Source organism: Chrysemys picta, chromosome 6 (assembly GCF_011386835.1).
Source record: "Chrysemys picta bellii isolate R12L10 chromosome 6, ASM1138683v2, whole genome shotgun sequence".
Classification (NCBI taxonomy): domain Eukaryota; kingdom Metazoa; phylum Chordata; order Testudines; family Emydidae; genus Chrysemys; species Chrysemys picta.
This window is the reverse complement of record NC_088796.1, coordinates 32,996,083-33,015,661: the sequence shown is the minus strand read 5'-3', so window position 1 is coordinate 33,015,661 and position 19,579 is coordinate 32,996,083. Positions and strand designations below refer to the sequence as shown.

Genomic DNA, 19,579 nt, shown 5'->3' with positions numbered 1-19,579 from the left:
AAAGGGGAGGCATGTTGTGTTAAACTGCTAAGATCACACCATCAGTTTTTGTTTCTGTCCTTCAAGGCACAAGCATCACTTAATGTAAGCACTGGTTTAGAACAATAAGTCTTAATTTGGAAATGTGTAATTTGGGGTTCTTCAACTGGACTATAAAATAGAAATGGAAAAGTTCCAAGAAAGCTTATACACATGTATTTAAAGGTTATGGGAGTTACCGGAAGTTATAGTAGAGACAGGATGTTAAGATACTTGACACATTCAAACAACTTCTGAAGACCATTAAGAACTGATTGATCCTGCCTTTGCCTCTATCCTATAATATGACAAAGGTACACCCAGCTAAACCATTACAACTAGCGGAAATACTGTTTTATGTAACAAATGGGGGGGGGAGGGATAGCTCAGTGGTTTGAGCATTGGCCTGCTAAACCTAGGGTTATGAGTTCAATCCTTGAGGGAGCCATTTAGGGAACTGGAATAAAAATCTGTCTGGGGATTGGTCCTGCTTTGAGCAGGGGGTTGGACTAGATGACCTCCTGAGGTCCCTTCCAACCCTAATATTCTATGATTCTATGATTCTATGAAATCAACAGCATTGGACATTAGGGTGATGTGCTATAAAGATGTGCTAGAAACCTGGGCAATTCATTGCTGCAGGAGATCAGCAAGAGAAATTCTGGGCCTGAACAATGTAAGTAGCTGCAACCATTAGTGCTCATTAAGATATTCAGATCTCCTGTTGCAATATGTAACAACCCCTTGTAGTCATCAAGAAAAAAAAAATCTTTAACCCAGGCATTGTACCTAACCTATTCTTTTTTTGTATGCCTGTGATAGTATGCTGGTGAGATGGCTTTTCTACAGGAAAGTGCAAGGGCACAGAGAACAACTTGTGGAACACGGGCAGTTGACTTGTGGAGGCAGGAAACTATCATAGCATGGAAGCAAAGAATGGATTTGATGGCAGAACCCCTTAGAGAAAATAATTCTCACTTCTTGACTTGCAGTATTTGAGAGTAACTTGTGCTGTGACTGGATGATCGCTTATAGCTTAATATTTGAGCAACTTTTTAATGTTGCTCTGGCCCTCATAGTATTTAATTGTTATGTTTTCAAAAGTGGTTTAGGTTGATTTTTAACCATCAATTGAATGCTTGGAGATCATTACAAAGTAATGGATGGTGCAGGAATGTGGATCAAGATCTATCCAGTAGATGTCAGTAGAGACAGCTGCAGGTGGTAGTGTTATAGGGGCATTCACCTTCCCTGAATTCAATATGTATTGTGAAATAGAATATAGATGCTCAGTTCTAGTTGGCTAAAGAGATACGGCCAACTTTAAATTATTTTAAAGAGTTAAAAGTACTACCTCTTTCCTGTAGCTATCCTACCAGTTTTTGTGGTGTTACATACATATTTACCTACTTTTTGAATCTGCCCTCAATTTCTCTTGTTGTGTGAAAGCCCCCCACAGAGGATAGTAGTGAAACTGATGACATACAAATTGTTGTCAAATGCATATATTAAAAACCTGAAAAAATTGAGGCTTTATTCTAAACCCTTTTAATAATAGTAATCGTAGAGGGTTGCTTATGCCAATGATAGATTAAAAAAATTACAGAAATGACTTTTAAATTTATTGATGTACTTTTTAAATATTTTGAACCCAGTTTTGTAAAGATTGTCAGCCTGATACTAGCAGGTGTGTGTGTGTGTGTGTATATATAGAGCATCACATGCAATTTGACAAGTTTTGATTTGAATGTACACATCAAACAGTGCTGCCTTTTATTTTTGTTATTAAACAAACAAAAACAAACTCCAGTACATTAGGTGCTATGGCATTCTGTACTAAAGTGCAAAATATACATACAGTAGAGGGCAGAAATGTCACCCGAGAAGATTTTAAATCTTAACTGCATTTCTCAATGAGAACATCATTTTTTATTCATTATGTTTAAAAGGTAACAAAATGAGGAAATTGTTAGCCTGATAAAAAGTAACCAACATATGTAGTATTTAGTGATGTTTGATCTTATTTACCTTTATTTTCAGATGTTGCTCTTTCAAGTGCAAAACTGGGCTGTAATATGAAGTAGATGAGTGGAGGGTCTGAGGATCACTCAAAAGTCACTGCCAACTTGGAGGGGGAAGACAACAAACTGCTTCAAGATGGGAGGGCAAATGAATGTGAAGTTGTAATTTTAGAAGGGGGAGATCATGTGGGAACTAGCTACATTGATATAGCTGCACCGGTGCAATCCCCTAGTGTAGATGTGCTGCATCACTGTGAACTGTGACTAACACCAGTGCAGCTGAGCTTAGCAGTGTTGCTACACCAGTGGCTAAAACCTGTAAGGCCTGAGGAGGCACAGCTTCTTAGTATCCTCAACACCTCGCTGTCAGCACCTTGCAATAGCATAACCTTAGGATTCTGCTACTGTAGCAAACACAAATGTTGCTGCATTTTATATAGTGGCTTTTAGTAAAGCTTTTCACTCTTTAAAGCCCTGCTTTTATTACTTATTCTGTATTCAGATTTGTAACAAAAAATTAGTATTTATCATTTGTACTATAGTAGTGCCTAGGGGCTCTAGGGCCTCATTATGCCCATCAGTGCACAAGCACATAACAGATGGTCTCTGCCCCAAAGAGTTTACAGTCTAGTTCTGAGTCCTCAATCTGATCATTTGTATTAAATCTCTATCTCACATTCCCCATTGGCAGTGTCCACTCTCCTATGAAACTAATTTTTGAGATTTACAAAGGACTTTACTCATATCGTCTAAACCTCAGCCAATCTAATTTGGATCTCGCACCAGTTTTACACTGTGTAACTCTTTTGATTTCACTGGAGTTACTCCTGACTTCTGCTGTTGCAAGCAAGATTAGAATCAAAGCCCAGCACCGCAAAATAACACGGAGATAAAACAACATCTTTACAAGGTTTTAAAAACGTAACCCCCCAAACCGTTATACACAGTACAAAATATACATCACATTTCCAGCATTATTTCTGAGGCTATGCCTACCCGAAAGTGCAATAAAATTACTCTTTACAAAATGGAATTAACTATTTAAGTAATAAAAAATACACATACAAAAAAAAAACCCCCAAACCAAACACAAAAGAAACAAACCCACCAAACTAGTAACATTAAATGGCTAAGTGACAGATGCAAAACCCTACTTATGTTCTGCTTTCCTTGTAGTTTGAGAACAGTACCTCTTCCAGATTAGGTAAAAAATCCTAACACCTGGGACAATGAAAAACCCAGTCACGGCAAGTGAATGTAATCACTCACCTAAAACCCTGGATGTAATACACTCCTCTGCACATTCAACTTGTGACTGACAATAAAAACTGGCTGCCTGCCTGGGTTCCATTACATGCACCACCAAAAGGCACAAGAAATGAAAGATTTTACCATCCACTGCATTGTTAAATTCCTCTCCTTGCTTTGAATGCACAAGATTAATTATGTATGAGGCTTTTGCAAGTACAGTATGGGTGCAAATTTTTTTTTCAAGTTGTTAAAAGAGAATTGAGGCAGGAGACCAATTTTTATCTTCAATCTTAGGTCGTATGTGCTAGTCGCTGCACCCAGGGTTTATAATTGCGAGTCAGAAGTTTGTTCTTTAAGGAATTGTTTAGAACACAACTTAATTTTTAAAAACTCAGTTTGGCCACAAACACAACTGGTGGCAACTGTATTTATCTGTCAGACAATCGAGTTTGGGATCCAGATTGTCTTTCAACATGTCACCATAAAAAATAGAATATGAAAATATAAAAAAACTTCTAGAATAAAAACAAACACCTGATAGACTGAAAATAATTCAGCTGTTATTCCAAATGACACCTCTGCCAGCCAGGGAAGTCGATGGCTTTGCTGGCTACTGTTTACTGACTAAGAAGACTTTCGGTAAAAATTTTCAAAAGTGTGTAAGTGATTTAGGAGCCTACGTCCAATTTTTGAAAGTGACTTGAGCCCTTAGGAGGCTAAGGGTAAAAATTTATAAATGCTCTAAGTGATGTAGGAGCCTCAGTCACATTCATAGAAAAGAGCGGTACTTTTAAAAATCTTTGCCTAAAGTCTAACTGAATGTCAAGAGGACTTAGACTCTTAAGTCTCTTTTGAAAATGGGATTTAGGTCCCTTTGAAAATTTTACACCCTTCAGATAATTGTCTTCTATCAGACACCACCTTATTTCTAATCCAAAATATGTAAAGAAAAGCATATCACAACAGATGATGTGCTTGTTGTGAGGTTAACTGCCAGTCACGAGAGCGAGGCAACTAAAAGTTCAATTATCTCACCCCACAAGATTGGTGTGGACTCTTTCTTTAACATGGAGATTCTTAGTTTTTCAAACCTAAAATTCAAAGATTTTGTTTTAAGGCAAAGGGTATATAACATAAGGTCACTTAAATAGAAAATTGTTATGTAAATTAAACAGCGTAACATAAGGCCATCTGAATAAGCGTTCCTTTTTAACTCTTAAAACTTTTCTTTCAAAAGTACTACAGTATTTTAAATTGTACAAAATATAAGTTACTTATAAAAGTTCTGTAGCTATATAAGAACAAACAGCATGTGACAGTAGTCATGCTGCTTAATGCACCACTGAAAGGCACTCAATTAATACAACAATGAGAGTGGTACAAGCACCAATATAGAACAGATCTTCCACTGTTCTTTGTCACACTAGCTGCACATTACTTAGCTTTTCCTGTGCCCCTATAATACACCAGACACTTTCTTTCACTTCTGCCTTATTGTCAGCTACTGAACAAAGGCAAAATCTTGCATCTTCATACTCATGCCAATAGTCTGTGGTGTTACTGCCGTAAGGATTATGAATAAAGGTTTTCAGTTCAGCTTTGCTCTTTGGGTTACAGAAAAATGACATGTAAATTTAAAGGTATAGTAAGTGATTTTTAATAATAATAAATATAGGCCTGTTATTTCTCCCTTGTTAGATGGTGAACAGCACAAGACAAGGGTTCAGAGAAGTAAAATTTAAATCGGTTGGAGTAGTGTTGAGAATTTGAAAACTGCCACAGTAGCACCTGGTAATGACAGCAAGTCACAGTGAGTTTTCAAATTCAGATCTTCTGCCTTTAAAAGAGACAAAACATGCAAGGCAGCACTAAGGCAGGAGCATGTCTCATTTATAAGTACTTTACAATTGACACACACTGTAAAAAAGTAATTGTTGTCACCTTAGTGAAAGGAATATGGTGATGTACTTGGTATGGTGAACCCATCCAGACAGCCTATATTAGGGCATAGTCTGGAGTCTTCATTCCCAAATCAGGACGCATTGCCCATTTTATAATATATACAACCTGTAACGTTATGGATTAGTTAAGACTCAGCTTTGATGGGAAATGTGGGTCAGTTCTCCAAGACAATCAAAATGTAGCTAATAAACCGCAAACTGAGCTTTTCTTTTCCATGTCCTGAATCAATATTCATCATACAATGATTTCATCTAGATAATTTAGTTAGTAGAAAAAATCATTTTTACCAAGAGCCTATTAACTTGGACTGATATTGTTCCAAAATCTAAAAAAAGTTGTTCTATTTTGCTCTTTGTGGAACAGAAGTGGGATTTCTGCCACAAGGTGCATACTCCAGACCTGCCTGGTTCAAGGGCTAATTTGTTTACAAGGAAAAAAATATACAAGAAAATATACTATAAATCATTTGTGGAAAAAAAACTGACCTGCAGTTACTCTTACAATACAGAAGAATCTGTAAAATATTTTCATTCATTAAAAACCTAGTTTAACAGTTATTGAACTTTAAGGCACTCCAGCTGAAGATCTGATTGGACCACAGCCATTGTTTGTGGCTCAGAGGATTAGTTCTGTATTCCCAGCACTGTTGTCTTCAATCTTTGTCCTTTGTGAGTTCTGTAATTTCGTCAATATCTTCAACATCCTTTGTCATTTTTTCATATTTTCTCTTGAAGAAGCCAAGCTGTAAGAAGTTTTGAAAATAGTTTGTCAGCCATGTATACTGTCTATTTTGTGCTGCCTGGTAATGAAAGGTACTAAGATTAGAAGATCTACACATGCCATTTATTTAGTCATTTGACATTACATTTCTCAGCTGATAGAAACATTTTCATCAGAATTTTTTTTTGATGAAAAACTAATTTTTGAGAAAAAACAGAAGTTAGCTAAAATTTTCAGGTTGTAAATGTTTTTTTTTTTTTTTTTTTGGCAACCTTCCTCCTCCTCCTCCTCCTCAAAAAAATGTTTTTATGAAAGAATTTCTCCCCCCCCCCCACCTTCTTCAATATTTTTTCGTGGTAAAAAACTATCATTTCCCTACCAACTCTAATTAGCAAGCTGTTAATTTAAACCTGATTCTTGACTCACACAGTAGTTTCTTTAAAAAAAAAAAAAGAAGAAGAAGAAAATTATTAAAAGCAGGAGGCATGTCTTCATCCGCCTTCCCCGAGCATTCAGGTTCAAGGTATAGCCCCAAACACACACACACACACAAAAAGCAAGCTGCTGCTTGGTGCAATCAAGTGCCAAAGCAGCAGAGCTGTGCAGCCAAGTGTCTTTATGATGAAGCATAGAATCCAGAAGAGCTCCCCAAGGAGCAGTTGCTTTGGTGCGCCACGGAGCCCTTCAAACACCAATGCTTTGGCGCAGAGACAATCTGTTGCCTTTCCCAAAACCAGACACCCTGGATAGCTCTTCTCCTTAGTCCCTCCTCTCCCTCATCCCACAAGCCTCTTCCTTTCTCCTTCTCCCACTCACCCCGGCTGCCTCTTGCATATCTTTGTTCATTTTCCCATCTTTCCCCAAAGTCCACCCCCCATCCCTCCTGCTGCCCAGCCTGCCCTCTTGGAACACTGGAGGTATGTGCAGAGCACAGCTTGTGAGTCATGGAGGTAGGCTGACCCCTATCAGAAAACAGAGGTGCCATGGTTATACAGGAAATCAGTGCTTACCTGTTCCTTGTCTATTAAATGTATTATAATAATTTTCCATATTTCCCAGGGCTGCTGTAAGGATCCCTTGTAATACTTTGAGATTCTCACATGGAAGGTGCAATACTAATAAAAATATTTTTCTCCCCAAGTTGCAGATAAATGATTGTTCGGCATGATTACACAGTAATTCCTAAGATTTCCCGCCTGAATACACCAGGGCTCTTTCGTTGGTTTACTTTTACAGATATAAATATCTACTCACCTTCCATAAAACAGCAACCAATGCTAACAGCAATAGTAGTCCTGCCAGTATACTTCCTATCACAACTCCGATTGGCACCTCCGCTTTCTCCTCAGGCTTCGTTATTGTCACTGGGATCTGAAAGCATGTAGGGATATTAAAGAAGGTACTAACAGTGATTCCCCCAAGTGACAGTGACCCCCTCATAATTTGTCCCCCACACTTTAAAATCCAACAGTTTTACCAAGTACAAAAATCTCTTGGGTCTTCTGTTAAAACTTGTAAGCTACTGTCTGTAGAAACCAGTGATTATATCTATCCTGTGAAAGATACTTTATTACTATGTAAAACTTACAAACAAGTTAATTGACTTTGTTCTTGAAATAATTGATACAATGTAAACAAACACTATAAGCCACTAAATGACTTTCACTTCATTCAATGGCTCCTAGGACAGACCCTCACCCTCTGTGATTAAAGGTCCGGGAGTCTCAAATGAATTAGCACACACCCTGAAAGTGGTGGAGACAGTAAATTAAAATATGGTTAAGATATGGAATGTATGCTGATGAATGCTACATGAATGGTTAGGGAGGTGCCAGCCTAGAAAGGGAGTATCCATCGGCCGAAGAATGTGTCAAGTGGATGACCAGACAACCCCTGGAGGGTAAACTGGGATCCACCCCATCACCTGGAAGGATGAGAAACACAAACTTTGGACAGTTTGGAGCCACCAGGAATGTCTCCACGAATGTGCCATCTGCTGATTGAGTCAGCAACAGCAGGATGAAACAGCTCCCATAGACTAACATAGGAATTAATTCCTATAAGAATGGACTCTCAAGACTGATGACTTTGAGTCTCTGGTTCTGCTGCCAACCTTCAGGAGCATCAGGTGCATCTGACACAGACTCGGCTCCATCCTCATGACCAAGATACCTGGCAGTAACTTGGCATGAGCAACTTCTAGGCTGGTAACTATAACACCTATACAGAACTTGAACGAATGATTGTGTGAATGAATCTCTCTCTCTCTCTATATATATATGTGTGTGTGTGTGTGTATAAGGAATAAGTAGTGATAGGAATAAGTAGTCAAACAACGTTGTTTACTTTTATCTTTTGCTTTACCATTATATTTACAATAATGTGGCATCTTTGCCTTATCCCTCTTAATAAGATCTTGCTGGTTTTTATTCTATTGGTATAACAAGCGGACAGTTTTATTTGTTGTGTATCAACATGAACAATATTAAAGAATCAGAGGGGTAGCCGTGTTAGTCTGAATCTGTAAAAAGCAACAGAGGGTCCTGTGGTACCTTTGAGACTAACAGAAGTATTGGGAGCATAAGCTTTCGTGGGTAAGAACCTCACTTCTTCAGATGCAAGACATTAAAGAAGTTTTTCTAATCCCCATCTTTTATTTAGCTGGAACAGCTGTACAGATTCCCTGGCAAAAGGCTGCACCAGAATTATTGTCTGATTTGCTGGGTTTAATAGCTATTTCCTATTTTTATTAATAGATATTGGCATTGTGATGGTGCGTAGGCACCCCAGTTACAGATGACGGTGCCATCATTTTAGGTGACATAACAAGATGGTCTCTGCAGAGCTCACACAACAAAGAGGAAGAGTAATCTCGTCTTCATCACCTCCTTCTCCTTCCTTTAATGAGAATCCTTCTGCAGTGAATCCATGCACTGCAGACAGAGACCACTGCTAGATAAATCACATATACCCACAAACAAAGACTTGGGGCTGGGACTAGAACTGGGATGGTCTGGTCCTCCATCTTCACAAAACAAAGGCCTCTGCTACTTCAGCTAAAAGAGTACTAGTCCAAACTGACAGTAGTAGCCAGTAGTACACAAGAAGGCAACATTATTCGCTTATACACACGAAAGTTCATACATTATCCTCTCATCCCAGCAGGCGGATGGCTTCCTGCTCTTTGCTTGCAGGTCCTAACACCCTACTTGAAACTACTCTAAGATCTGTATTAGTTCTTCAATGCCCTTAATGTTAGCCAGGTTTCCACTACCAGTTTTTAGCCTGAAGTAGCAGCAAGAGGCGGGTCAAGTTGGAAGGACAGAAAAGGTGGAATTGTGCTGGGATCTGCTCTTCCCTTGAGTTCCTAGACACTGCCATGCTTCTCACCAGTCAGAAGATCTCCTACTATTTGAATACAGAGCCCCCAAAATATCTTGAAATTAACTCATTTCCAGGTGACAGCTACCATGGAACTAGTTAGTTGTACATGGGTTAAGTCTGATTATAAACTTGGATGGATATTTACAATTGCTCTTCTAGACCTCTTCGTCTAAGGTTTATAAACTTCACTTCTGATTAATACTACTTGCAAGTTTCAGGAACTTTAAACATTTTGGAGGCACATTTTAAATTTTCATATGGGAGTAGTTAATGTTTATAAAGAGTTATAATGGGAACAGGTTTTGCTTGCTGTGAAACCTGATAAACCACAGCAATGTATTTTTTCAGGGTTGCTTGCTCTCAGCTTTGTCTGATGGAATTTAGTCTCAAGCTTTCTGGGAAAGCCACACTGACACGTCAATGATTTACTATTGGAATGCTGTTTTTGTGTTAGGTGTGGCTATGTGTATCCATTTCACTGCAACAATCTTCAGTTATAAAATGCATGAACAGCCACAATAATGATTTTAGCAGGTAAACTTTCTATACTTTGTTCTCAACTGGCAGTGCTTTCTAACTGGAAAAAATCTGAAGATTTCTTATACCAAGTACATCTAAAAAGCTTCTCCACCCAATTACTCAGGGACAACATTCAATTCATTTGTGCTGAAAACAAGCTTCTCTAATTTGCAATAGAGGAAAAGCTGCTTTTATGTGACGGTTCACTGGAACTGTTACGGATATTAAAATAATGCTGAAGCTGCCTCCTTTTAAAAGGCAGCTCTACACTTTGAAAAGTCACTACATGCAAATGGCACTCTCTTAGGGCCAAACCATGACCCAGCTTGCATGGTGGTACAAGGGAGTAAGGGTGCATAAGACGCCTTAAATATCTCAACAAAATATCTCATCAAAAAAATAAAAAAATATAAGTTATTTGGTAAGGGATTCTCAGCCAGGCGTGCTACCATCTGACATGGAAAGGGGAAAATTTGAGAGGTGAGAGAAAGAGATGGAGAAAACCTGAATTTACATACAGACCTCTGGTGGCAGGGAGACTTGAGGGTCCAGTTGATTTGGAGGAAATGTCCTTTGAAATAAAAATACTGCAAACTAACATCTCCCCCCCGCCTCCCAACCACTACAATATGGGCAAAATCACACCTGCAATATGAACCATTCAAATCAGTGACAAAACTTGCACTGATTTCAGTGGGACCAGGATTTCACCCTAAGAGAACTATAAATGATATTTTTTTCAAGTGATCTAGAATCACTAAAAAGTGGAGGACACACATACACTCTTCCAATATTCATTCTGCACACCATGTATATTTTTCTAACTCTCTATTGAACACATGCTGCTGTAACCGAACCTCTCACAACTCAATTATGGATCAAAGACTTATAATGCTGGACACATAGAAGATTATTGTTGATTAGGGCTGTCAAGCAATTAAAGAAATTAATCACAATTAATCGTGTGATTAAAAAAATTAATCGATTAATCACACTGTTAAACAATAATAGAATACCATTTATTTGGATGTTTTCTACATTTTCAAATATACTGATTTCAATTACAACACAGAATACAAAGTGTACAGTGTTTATATTTATTTTTTATTACAAGTACTTGCACTGTAAAAAAAAAGAAATAGTATTTTTCAATTCACCTAATACAAGTACTGTAGTGCAATCCCTTTATCATGAAAGTGGAACTTACAAATGTAGAATTATGTACAAAAATAACTGCATTCAAAAATAAAACAATGTAAAGCTTTAGACTGCAAGTCCACTCAGTCCTACTTCTTGTTCAGCCAATCGCTCAGACAAACAAGTTTGTTTACATTTGCAGGAGATAATGCTGCCCACTTCCTATTTACATTGTCACCTGAAAATGAGGACAGGCGTTCTCATGGCACTGTTGTAGCCGGCATCACAAGATATTTATGTGCCAGATGCGCTAAAGATTCATATGTCCCTTCATGCTTCAACTGTCATTCCAGGGGATGTGTGTCCATGCTGATAACGGGTTCTGCTCGATAACAATCCAAAGCAGTGCAGACTGACGCATGTTCATTTTCATCATCTGTGTCAGATGCCACCAGCAAAAGGTTGATTTTCTTTTTTGGTACTTCGGGTTCTGTAGTTTCCTCATCGCAGTGTTGCTCTTTTAAGACTGTTGAAAGCATGCTCCACACCTTGTACCTCTCAGATTTTGGAAGGCACTTCAGATTCTTAAACCTTGGGTCGAGTGCTGTAGCTATCTTTCGAAATCTCACATTGGTACCTTCTTTGCATTTTGTCAAATCTGCAGTGAAAGTGTTCTTAAAATGAACAACATGCTGGGTCATCATCCGAGACTGCTATAACATGAAATATATGGCAGAATGTGGGTAAAACAGAGCACAGGACATACAATTCTCCCCCAAGGAGTTCAGTCACAAATTGAATTAATGCATTTTTTTTAAACGAGCGTCATCAGCATGGAAGCATGTCCTCTGGAATGGTGGCTGAAGCATGAAGGGACATACAAATATTTAGCATATCTGGTACGTAAATACCTTGCAATGCCAGCTACAAAAGTGCTATGCAAATGCCTATTCTCACTTTCTGGTGACATTGTAAATAAGAAGAGGGCAGCATTATTTCCTGTAAATGTAAACAAACTTGTTTGTCTTAGTGACTGGCTGAACAAGAAGTAGGACTGAGTGGACTTGTGGGCTCTGAAGTTTTAAATTGTTTTGTTTTTGAGTGCAGTAATGTAAGAACAAAAAAAAAATCTACATTTGTAAGTTGCACTTTCACCACACAGAAATTACACTACAGTACTTGTATGAGGTGAATTGAAAAATACTATTTATTGTGTTTATCTTTTACAGTGCAAATGTTTGTAATCAATAATAATATATACTTTGATTTCATTTACAACACAGAATACAATATATATGAAAATGTAGAAAAACATCCAAAATATTTAATACATTTTAATTGGTATTCTATTGTTTAACAGTGCTATTAAAATTGCATTTAATCGTGATTAATTATTTTTAATCGTGATTAATTTTTTTGAGTTAATTGCGTGAGTTAACTGCAATTAATCAACAGCCCTACTGTATATACATACGAAACTTACATTCATGTAGGATTAATTTCTTAATCACACATAACATTTTCTACAATTAGTTTCATGATCTTGTTTTGCTGGTATAATTTATGTATAAGAATTAAATTAGGGTAACAACAAAGAGAAAGAGATTTGAGATATACATGTCATATGATCTAGGACACTACAAGTATCATGCTAGTCCAAACACTGGCATCTACTCTTTTGGGGATAGGGTGAAATTCTTCAAACCCACAAATATACTTTCTCTTCTTTTCAGCAGTTCTCCAGGAACTGAATATATGCCTGAGTACAAATGGACCCATTTAGAATCTCTTTACAAAGTGCAACGTTTCATGGGAACAATGACAACAAAAGTAGTACTGTGCTTTGGCCTTATTTCCACTTGGAGATAGGTCAATCAATAACTGCCCTAGTACATATTTAATTGGATTTTCCATTAGCTGCAACTGGGTGCTGATGCACATTATTATCACTAAGCTGACTCCTTTATTAGCTTGTTTCTTGAGTTGCATTCCAATCCCCAAAGGTCTTGAAATAGATCTATTTTTTGGATCAGATGGACTAGGAAGTTCTCTAAAAAGATATACAAAACCAGTATTCCAGGTGAAGTAATGTCAACACATACCCAGACCAAGGGAAGGAGATGTTTTTGTTTCTACTGTTGTAACAAAGCATTTTCCCAAAACTATTTAAATTTACATATTAATGAACTAAATCCTTGGGAGGAAACATTCTAAACCATAGCAGTGTGTACGACAATGAGTATTTAAGATATGAGTCACTAGAACACCAAGATTATTAAATATGTCCATATTACATCCATTCTAAATTGGAGTATACTCTGCAACATGTTACAATGTAGATGTGATTTTGGTCATCATTAGAACTGTGCAAAACAGTCACAAATATACCAAAATGCACCTATGCAAATAGAACTTAAAACTCAGATGAGATTTGCTGAAATGTTTCCTAAAGTTCATAAATCCAGGTCAATTTATTGCTTTATGGTAAAACCTATGCAAAATTTGACATTTTTTACATGAAATCAGTTGAACCTTAGAAGTTTCTACTGAGTTTTGCTGGTAGTTTTAGAGTTCATTCACAACAAAACTCAGGTGTGCAAGCTCACACAAATTAATTAAATAGCGTTTGTAGAAACACTAGCCAGCTGAAACTGTAACATTTCAACAACTCTAAAAACAGACAAGTGAATAAAACCAACTTAACATATTCAAGCAAATGACCAGATTTTCTGTGACCTGCCACATACCTCTCAGGGACATTAAAATAAAATATTAGCCTTTAGATATAGTAAAATATAAAGAAAGAAAACACTTCATTGAACAACACTCACAGTTAGGGTATTCTCTCCAATTACAAATAATTCTGGGTTATGCGTATCAATTTCTGCATCTGCTGTCAGCTGTAACATCTGGAAAGTTGACTGCAATAGAAAAATAAACTTGTAAACGTCTGATCAAGCATTCCTATAATGAAGATGTTTTAAAATAATTCTCCTTAAGTGAATGATACTCTAGAGCTAAAGAATATTATAGTATTCTGAAAACTGGAATTATATTTGCCATAGTTTATTGATCCAGTATCTACAGGAAAGTAATGAATAAATATGCCAGTAATGCAGACTTCAACCTTGCTGTGCTTACTGTTAATAAAGACTTTTTTATTTAAAAAAAACCCCTATTTTCATCATATAGTTCAGAGAAAAGAAGATATTGAAATATCTGTCATTGTTTGAAAACGTCTGCTGCTGTTTAGCTGTGAAGGTGGCCAGAGAATCAGAGGGAAGGGGAGAAATGGAAAGGCAATATAGCACAGGATGGGGACATAGTTCTGGCATTTAAAAGAAGGGTAAAATGAGAATGTGCTTTTCCCTTCCTTTTCCTCTGTGTCTCTATCCAACTTCACTCTGCTTTTCTTCCCTTTACTTTTTCCTAGCACTATCTATTCTTCCCCATCCCTCAGCATCTGACCCTCCTCACTCTTTCTGGACTGAAAAAGGTAAAAAATGGAATACTTTTAAAAAATATTCTTGTGCCTGACCCAGAGATCCCATCTCCTTCCATTAATATTTCCAGTGCTAGTGAAGCCTGCACAGGAGTTCAAACATTGCCAGTTCAGTACGACTGTGTTCCATGTAACACTGCATATGCGACCAACAGTACAGGGATACCATACTAAAGGAGTGCTGTAGGAATTGGTTGGGTGTTAGTAGAGGAATGCGGGCAGAACTCCAACTACTGCATTCAGTACTGGAGAAGCTATCCCAGATAGGATAAATATTTGGTCCTTTTATCTCTTGAATGTCATCGTTCTCTACTTGACTGTCAACTCCTCAGAACACTCTCCTTTCTCTTCCCTGCTTCACAGATGCATGCATACCCTTCATCCTTTTCACACAGAATTCCTGTCATTCTAAATGCAAAGGATTATGGGGGTGCAGTGCCATCCAAAAAAGGCTGTTCATGCTGGAGTACTGACAATCAAACGGAGGATATGCGGCCATGAGATGAGAGGGGAAATTGTAACAGCTTTTTTTCTGCTAGAGGGAAGCCAGCATTACCTGCTACCTCTCCTGCTCTCTCAATGCACAGCCATTTACGCCCTTTTATTCTGACCTTTCGTGTATCTAAAACAACATCCAAATATTTTTGGTTCAGCTCATCAAAAAAATAAATACATTCTTAAAAAGGACACTATAAAGGCAGGCAGATTCTTGATTCACACACTCTCATAAGCCTATTACACTATCAGTCTGACCTGAGGGCTTTTTTTTTTTTTTATGGTCTAAGTATTGACATTTACAAGAATCCTGCTTGTAAATTTCAATACCCAGTCACAAGACTTGGCAGACAGAACACAGACAGTGCGTCATATGCCTGAGACTGCAAACAAACCCAGAATGTTAGGAGAGTTTTGGTTGGTTGCCTAGCTGAGAGACAGACATTGTTTCATTTCAGAGGGCTGATAATTTCTTCATGATTAGTGTTATGTCTGGGAGGACATGTGGGAGTTTAAGATGTGATAGTCATGATTATTATTTAAATGATATTTTAAGCATACTGTAAAATTCAATCTGGGATCTGTTTCCTTGACAAGTGACCCTTTAAAAAAACAAACAAAAGGTTTTTATATCTTTGTACTGAATGTACACACCTTTTCTGAAGAAAAAAAATTGACAACACTAATGATAGCATCAAGTTCTGGGCTTTTGGTACTTTGAAGTGATTAAAATGAATGCAATATAGGCAGGCTTGGCAGGATTCGATTTAAATCCATAGATATCAGTAAATGTTGATTTCAGCTGATGCACTGAAATTGATGAATAAAATATCCATTGGATATGGATCTAGCCTACCCCGTTCACTTTGCGCCTTCAGAGAGTGGGTGTCACAGGCCATGCAACATCTCAGGGATCCCTATGCAGCCCTGCTGACATGGGAGTCAGGGAGAGGGGCTATGATAGCAAGGCTGCAGAGGGCTCCTTGCACGGCTGCAGGTCCAGTGACACCCAATCCCCGTAAGCACAAGGTGTGGGGAAGGCTGCGGTGCTGGTGAGGCAGATAAGAGACCCCAAGCCAGGGCTGCAAGGAGGATGACAAGCCCCTGGCCATAGGGAAGACCACCCCACTGCTGAATAGGTTAAAATAAAGTAATAAAAATCTTAAAAATAAAAATAGATACAAATTGGAAAAAAAAGTAAAACAAATTTGCAAAAAATAATAAAAAAAACCTGACAAGCCAGAATAAAGGTTTGCTGCAGTTCAAAAGCGAAGATTATAATATGACTGCACAATTATTTATTGCAGCCGTGTTGGCCCCAGACCTGACGAAGCGCTCTGTGTAAGCTGCTTCTTTTCAACCAACAGAAGTGGGTCCAATAAAAGATATTACCTCACCCACCTTGTTTCAGTGGTTTATTGTCATGTGTGTCTTTTTCAGCTCTATGGAAATTCTAGTTTCTGGTTACTTGAGCTTATAGGACAGTCTGCAAAAGCAAACACCATGTGCCAGCATCGAAGAAGATTTGTGTCACCATTGTAGCTGCAATGCCTCAGTGGGTGTCTCTCTCTCTATTTAATATTTTAAATGGTTTGTTACACAGACTTAATATCTATTTCAGCTTCAGTTCCAATTTTTTGATTTAGGATAATAGACAAAATAATGTAAAACAAGAAGAAGAAGGGATTGCTATGGAAGGAGCGCTTTCAGTGTTAAGTTTCAAAAATATCAGCGAGCATGACGTAGATGGGTATAACATCTTCCATCAAAAGGTACCTGATACTACTTACAGCTGCAAAGGTCCCATTCCAGATTCTGGTAGACACATTTACAAAATACTCTCCTTTCAGTGTGAGGTCTTTCAGACTGCATGTAATCGTATTACAATGCGTATTCTTACAGTTCTTTCAGAGAAGGGGAAAAAAGAGGTATTAGTAGGATTTTAAAAAGCATAATTCACTTTAACAAATACCACAGTTTTAATTCTAAACTTGGTCCTTGCTGCACAAGTTTCTTAACTTAGTTATTCTGTATGTATTAATTAAATGCTTGCGACCCATGCGAAAGCCCCCTGCTTATCTATAGGGCAGATACAGTATGAACAGTATAAGTGAATGTTTACTCATACTTCACCCCTAACCCAGAGGGATCTCCTCCAGCAAGAAGTCTCATTTCACATAGATCCTTAATGTTATATAAGCATATTTTTATAGTTATTTCTGAGGTGGTTTAGATTAATTTAGTCAGCATTAGTGATCTCAGTTGTCCAAAGACTGGAGCAATATTAATAGTCAGATGGTCGCTATAGGAAAAGCTAAAATAAACTAAACTAGACAGACACGAGCAGCAGAAAGACCAAAGTTTGAGTGAGCTGCAGGGAGTAATATTAGGGACTGTTCTGTGAAAAAGAGATAACCATTTGCACATACACAATAATACATACATGCATGCACACAGAGTAATATGTAGTGGAAAATGGGCTGTGGTTACTCTGCAGAAATTTTAGCTGTCGAAAGAAAAATATATTACAAAGGAGGAGGAAACAGCAACACAATACAATTATAGGCCCCTATACTGCATTGTGATTTATGCAGGTGGATTGCTGAGCCTGTGTGGAGCACCACTGATGCCAAGAGTGCCCTGCATGGCACAGAGGTCTGCCTATCTGGATTACAATGCAGGATTGGGACAACAAATGTTATAGTCACAGCTTTTCCTTACTAGTTCTTTTGCAGCTCTGAAGTTTTCTTTCTTGAAAGATGCAGAATAAGATGTTTTCCCTATTTGCAAAGGATTAATCTTTGCATCACAACTGACACCTCCAGCCTAAAAAGAAAATGCAGAATTATACTTGGTGGAAGGATAAGGGTGATTTTATGTGCGTTCACGTGTGTGTGTGTGTAAAATACTGAATGCTTTTGGAAAATACTGATAATGTATTGATTTCCTTTACAATTCAGAATTAAATTGCTTTAATATTTTTTGGTAATTCTAAGAAAAAATAGCTTATGTTTATCAAATTTTACACACTGATTTAGGATTTGAAAGAGGGTCCAGTTGAGAAGTACATGACCTTTGACCTATGTGTAGGTGTGAAATATTTTGAAAACATTGTCTACACTAATTATGGACCGTGTTTTTTTTCAACATACATAAAGGAAGTGCATTCAGATAAGGTGAGTTTCCCTGGGGGCAATATTCTTAGTATGTTCTGGATGGAGAATAATGAAGAAGCCTGTTCCATTCCTGACAGTCTTAACAACAACACATGATTAAATCTAGTCCCAGATATGGGGCTGTTTATTAAACATTGAAGTTGAGATCCTGGTCCCATTGAAATCAGTGGAATACTCCTATTTGGAAATCACTTATTTCACTATGTTACAGACTTTATGTGATTACATGCCATTTTCCCCACCAGTGCTTGACAGGTACACTAGGCAATACTATTATCCCCATATTTACAGATAGGGAATTGAGCAACAGATTCACTAAGTGACTTGCCCAAGGTCACGTAGGAAGCCTGTGGCAGAGCAGGGACATGAATTCAGACTCCTATGTCCTAGGCTAATGCCTACCTCTTGGAGCATCCTACCTCTTTCTCCTATCAACTAGGACTGAAAAGAAAGAAAGGGCAGAGTTTCCCTCTTCTCAGGATGGAGGAGCCACTTTACCAGTGAATGGAGACAACATCAATACAAACATTGAAATGCAGGCTCAGGATATCACAACATGACTCCTTGTTGACTGTCTAATCCTAGGTCTCAGCTCTTATACCATCATTCTAATGAGTCTACATTATATTTATTACACAAGTTACAGTTTGTAATTGATGTAGTTTAGTTCTTCACCTGATCTGTATCCAGTGCCGTTAGATACATCAGAGGATTGTTTCCTTTAGTCGACTGTGGAAAATGGATTTTTACAGAAGCCACCTTTACTGGAATGCTTCCCGTTGTAACCTAAATAGAAAAGAGCTAGTTATTAATTTATTTAGCTATAACTGGATACAAACAAATTATTCAGCTATACCAAGAACATCAGAATGCTCTAAGACTGATTAAAACTCTGAACTGCTTTCACTGCAATAATTTTTCCGATACCTATACTTATCTCTAACTGGGCAGTAATTGCATTATACCAGCATTACATGTAAAGTAATTTATACCATATGATTTTGAATACCTGGCTGCTTTTTAAACAAAACTTTAATTAGTTGCATAAAACACTTCTGGAAAAGCAAATATTTTGTCACATCCAATAACCTACAAGATAGGTTACATTTACATTCCAATAGTTGTTACCATTAAATTTAGGGTTCCACCATGTTACATATTTGCAACCAATTTAGGTTCCTCCATGCTGCATATTTGCAGCTAAACTTTTTCCAGAGTTACATAACCAATACTGTTATCAATAATCAGACTTGTTCATGTACCTCCTTGAACAGTGTGTCTTATTTCAATGGCCCAAATCCTGCAAAGACTTATGAACGTGCTTAACTTTATGTACTGTGAGTAGTCCCATTGATTTCTGTCTGCAGAGGAACTGATAGACTGACTTCACTACT

At 37.6% G+C, this 19,579-nt stretch overlaps 1 protein-coding gene across 2 annotated transcripts in view; it reads right to left on the bottom strand.

Moving 5' to 3' along the window:
• Positions 1-1,754: 1,754 nt before the first annotated feature.
• The window catches only part of ITGA2 (integrin subunit alpha 2), a 100,272-nt gene continuing 82,447 nt past the window's right edge, over positions 1,755-19,579 (bottom strand). Inside the window, exons 25-30 of one of the 2 annotated variants that reach the window (XM_005282174.4) lie at positions 18,861-18,971; positions 17,731-17,835; positions 16,800-16,913; positions 13,844-13,933; positions 7,227-7,343; positions 1,755-5,994 (exon numbers count right to left, since the gene is read on the bottom strand). In XM_005282174.4, coding sequence (XP_005282231.1) covers positions 5,905-5,994; positions 7,227-7,343; positions 13,844-13,933; positions 16,800-16,913; positions 17,731-17,835; positions 18,861-18,971 — 627 coding nt within the window. In that variant the 3' untranslated portion in view covers positions 1,755-5,904. Of the gene's footprint in view, positions 5,995-7,226; positions 7,344-13,843; positions 13,934-16,799; positions 16,914-17,730; positions 17,836-18,860; positions 18,972-19,579 lie in introns of those variants that run through there. The other variant, XR_010602161.1, reaches the window with a different exon arrangement.